This window comes from Hippocampus comes, unplaced genomic scaffold (assembly GCF_001891065.2).
Source record: "Hippocampus comes isolate QL1 unplaced genomic scaffold, H_comes_QL1_v1.1 scaffold254, whole genome shotgun sequence".
NCBI classification, from domain to species: domain Eukaryota; kingdom Metazoa; phylum Chordata; class Actinopteri; order Syngnathiformes; family Syngnathidae; genus Hippocampus; species Hippocampus comes.
This window is the reverse complement of record NW_017805874.1, coordinates 482,656-485,141: the sequence shown is the minus strand read 5'-3', so window position 1 is coordinate 485,141 and position 2,486 is coordinate 482,656. Positions and strand designations below refer to the sequence as shown.

General features: G+C 44.5%; 1 protein-coding gene across 2 annotated transcripts in view; it reads left to right on the top strand.

Moving 5' to 3' along the window:
- Positions 1-2,486, top strand: part of gabrg1 (gamma-aminobutyric acid type A receptor subunit gamma1) — a 33,766-nt gene that overhangs the window by 9,004 nt on the left and 22,276 nt on the right. For both annotated transcript variants that reach the window (XM_019888817.1, XM_019888816.1), the window contains exons 2-3: positions 1,564-1,724; positions 1,973-2,040. In XM_019888817.1, the coding sequence (XP_019744376.1) occupies positions 1,564-1,724; positions 1,973-2,040 (229 nt within the window). The remainder of the gene's footprint in view (positions 1-1,563; positions 1,725-1,972; positions 2,041-2,486) is intronic.

Genomic DNA, 2,486 nt, shown 5'->3' with positions numbered 1-2,486 from the left:
GCGATATCATTATCGGCCCCGGTGGCTGGGGGGGGCTGGACTGAAGGACAGCACAGAGGCACTCATCCTGGCTGCTCAGGGGCAGGCCCTGAGCACCAGAGCCATTGAGGCCCAGATATACCACACCAGACAAGACCCAAGGTGTAGGTTGTGCAAAGAGGCACCTGAGACGATCCAACACATAACTGCAGGGTGTAAGATGCTGGCAGGGAAAGCCTACATGGAACGCCATAACCAGGTGGCTGGCATAGTCTACCGAAACATCTGTGCGGAGTATGGACTGGAAACCCCAAGGTCAAAATGGGAAACACCTCCGAAGGTGGTGGAGAATGACAGAGCGAAGATCCTGTGGGACTTCCAGATCCAGACTGACAAGATGGTAATGGCGAACCAACCAGATATCGTGATCATAGATAAAGGGCAGAGGAAAGCCGTTGTAGTGGATGTAGCGGTCCCAAGTGATGGAAACATCAGAAAAAAGGAACATGAGAAACTCGAGAAATACTAAGGGCTCAGAGAGGAGCTGGAGAGAGCCTGGAAGATAAAGGTGACAGTCGTGCCTGTGGTGGTCGGAGCACTCGGGGCAGTGACCCCCAAACTAGATGAGTGGTTGCAACAGATCCCGGGAACAACATCGGACATCTCAGTCCAGAAATGTGCAGTATTGGGAACAGCAAGGATACTGCGCAGAACCCTCAAGCTTCCTGGCCTCTGGTAGAGGACCCGAGCTGAATGGGGGACGGACACCACCCGAGGGGTGAGACGAGGATTTTATTATTTTTTTTATACACACACACACACACACACACACACACACACATACACATTCACGCAGCTCCCTATATGAAGCCTATTTTGAATTATCGCTGTGTCCCCCGTCATCCTGCCCTCTTGAGCTACACCGTAGCAAACAGCATGCACCTCTGCGAGGGAAAACAAATTACTCAAGGACAATGACTCATGACGGGAAGGGCTTCCGGAATGAATGTTTATGTGACACGAAAATATGCTGTCGTAGGGTTTTCATGAACCACGCTGAACAAAATTGCATTCGTTTGTAGTTTGCGTTTGAAAATATCAACACACACACACACACATGTACAAGAACCGCTTGTGCAGCTTATGAATGCTAAATATTAAGTCTAAGAGAGCAAAATCTCTTCAGATGGAAAAAAAAAGTCACATTTTCCACCCTGCATGCAAACAGGAGACAAAAGATCTTTTAAATCATGCAAATTGGAAAGAGCAGTAATTACTAACAACGTTTAACAACAACATGCTAAATATGTCACTTTTAGACAGCACTGTTTAAAATGACCTGCACAGTATTCCATTTCGGTACGGCAAAACCCTGCGTTTGACAACATCGGTGGCTGCACTTCAGGCCCAATAACTCTTCCGATCCCTTGGACAGACAAGAAAATGTCAAGTCTCCTATCTTCATTTAATACGTGCATTTAATGAATGCATCGTATTATTGCATGCATTTTGCATGGTTCCAAAATCTGACATATTTTGTCTTATTTATTTATAATTTTTGTCTCATTTTCTTCGTTTTTGCAGTGCCGCCCTTCACCCTGGTAAACAAGAGGAGGAGGATTATGAGGATGTCCCCATTAACAAGACGTGGGTCTTATCTCCAAAGGTCTATGAAAGTGATGTGACAATGATACTTAATAAACTTCTGCAAGGCTATGACAACAAACTACGACCTGATATCGGGGGCAAGTAAAACCCATCCTATTTATTTTTATGTCCTATACCCAAAACAATAAGAACACTAATACAGTATGTTAAATTAAGCTCAAATGTCTTGTGACACATCACTTGTCACCATAAATGGTTGCTGTGAAAAGCATAAATATTTTATCACATTAATGAAACAAATGACACTTGTGGAGGGTAAGATATAAAACAAACTATATTGTAATTCCTTTATGTATACTTATTATAAATCCTCTGATTCCTTTAGTGCGGCCAACTGTGATTGAAACAGCAGTGTATGTCAACAGCATTGGACCAGTCGACCCTATCAACATGGTGAGATTGTTTCTTCTCAATTTTTATTTACTGTTTTTTCACGACTATAAGGCGCCATTAAAAGTCTTAAATTTTCTCCAAAATGGACAAGACGCCTTATAATGTGGAGCGTCTAGTGTATGCGCCGAGTTCCAAAGCCTGACTGAGAGCACTTCTGGCCGACACGCTGTTTATACAGAGAAAAGGCGGACATGAGTGACGACAGGCATGCGGAAGTCCGCTAATGAGTGAAGGGTGGGCGTGTAAGAGGACGCTAAAGGCACGTCCCTAGCAGGTACCAGTCGCCAATGAGTGAAGGGTGGGCGTGTAAGAAGACGCTAAAGGCACGCCCCTAGCAGGTACCAGTCGCGTGAGTACATTGTAAAATGGATAAATAAAGTACAACCGAACTCAGTTTTGCTTCCGTTGCCTTTTTAAAAACGTGTTTTTAGCGTGTGTCCGTATGT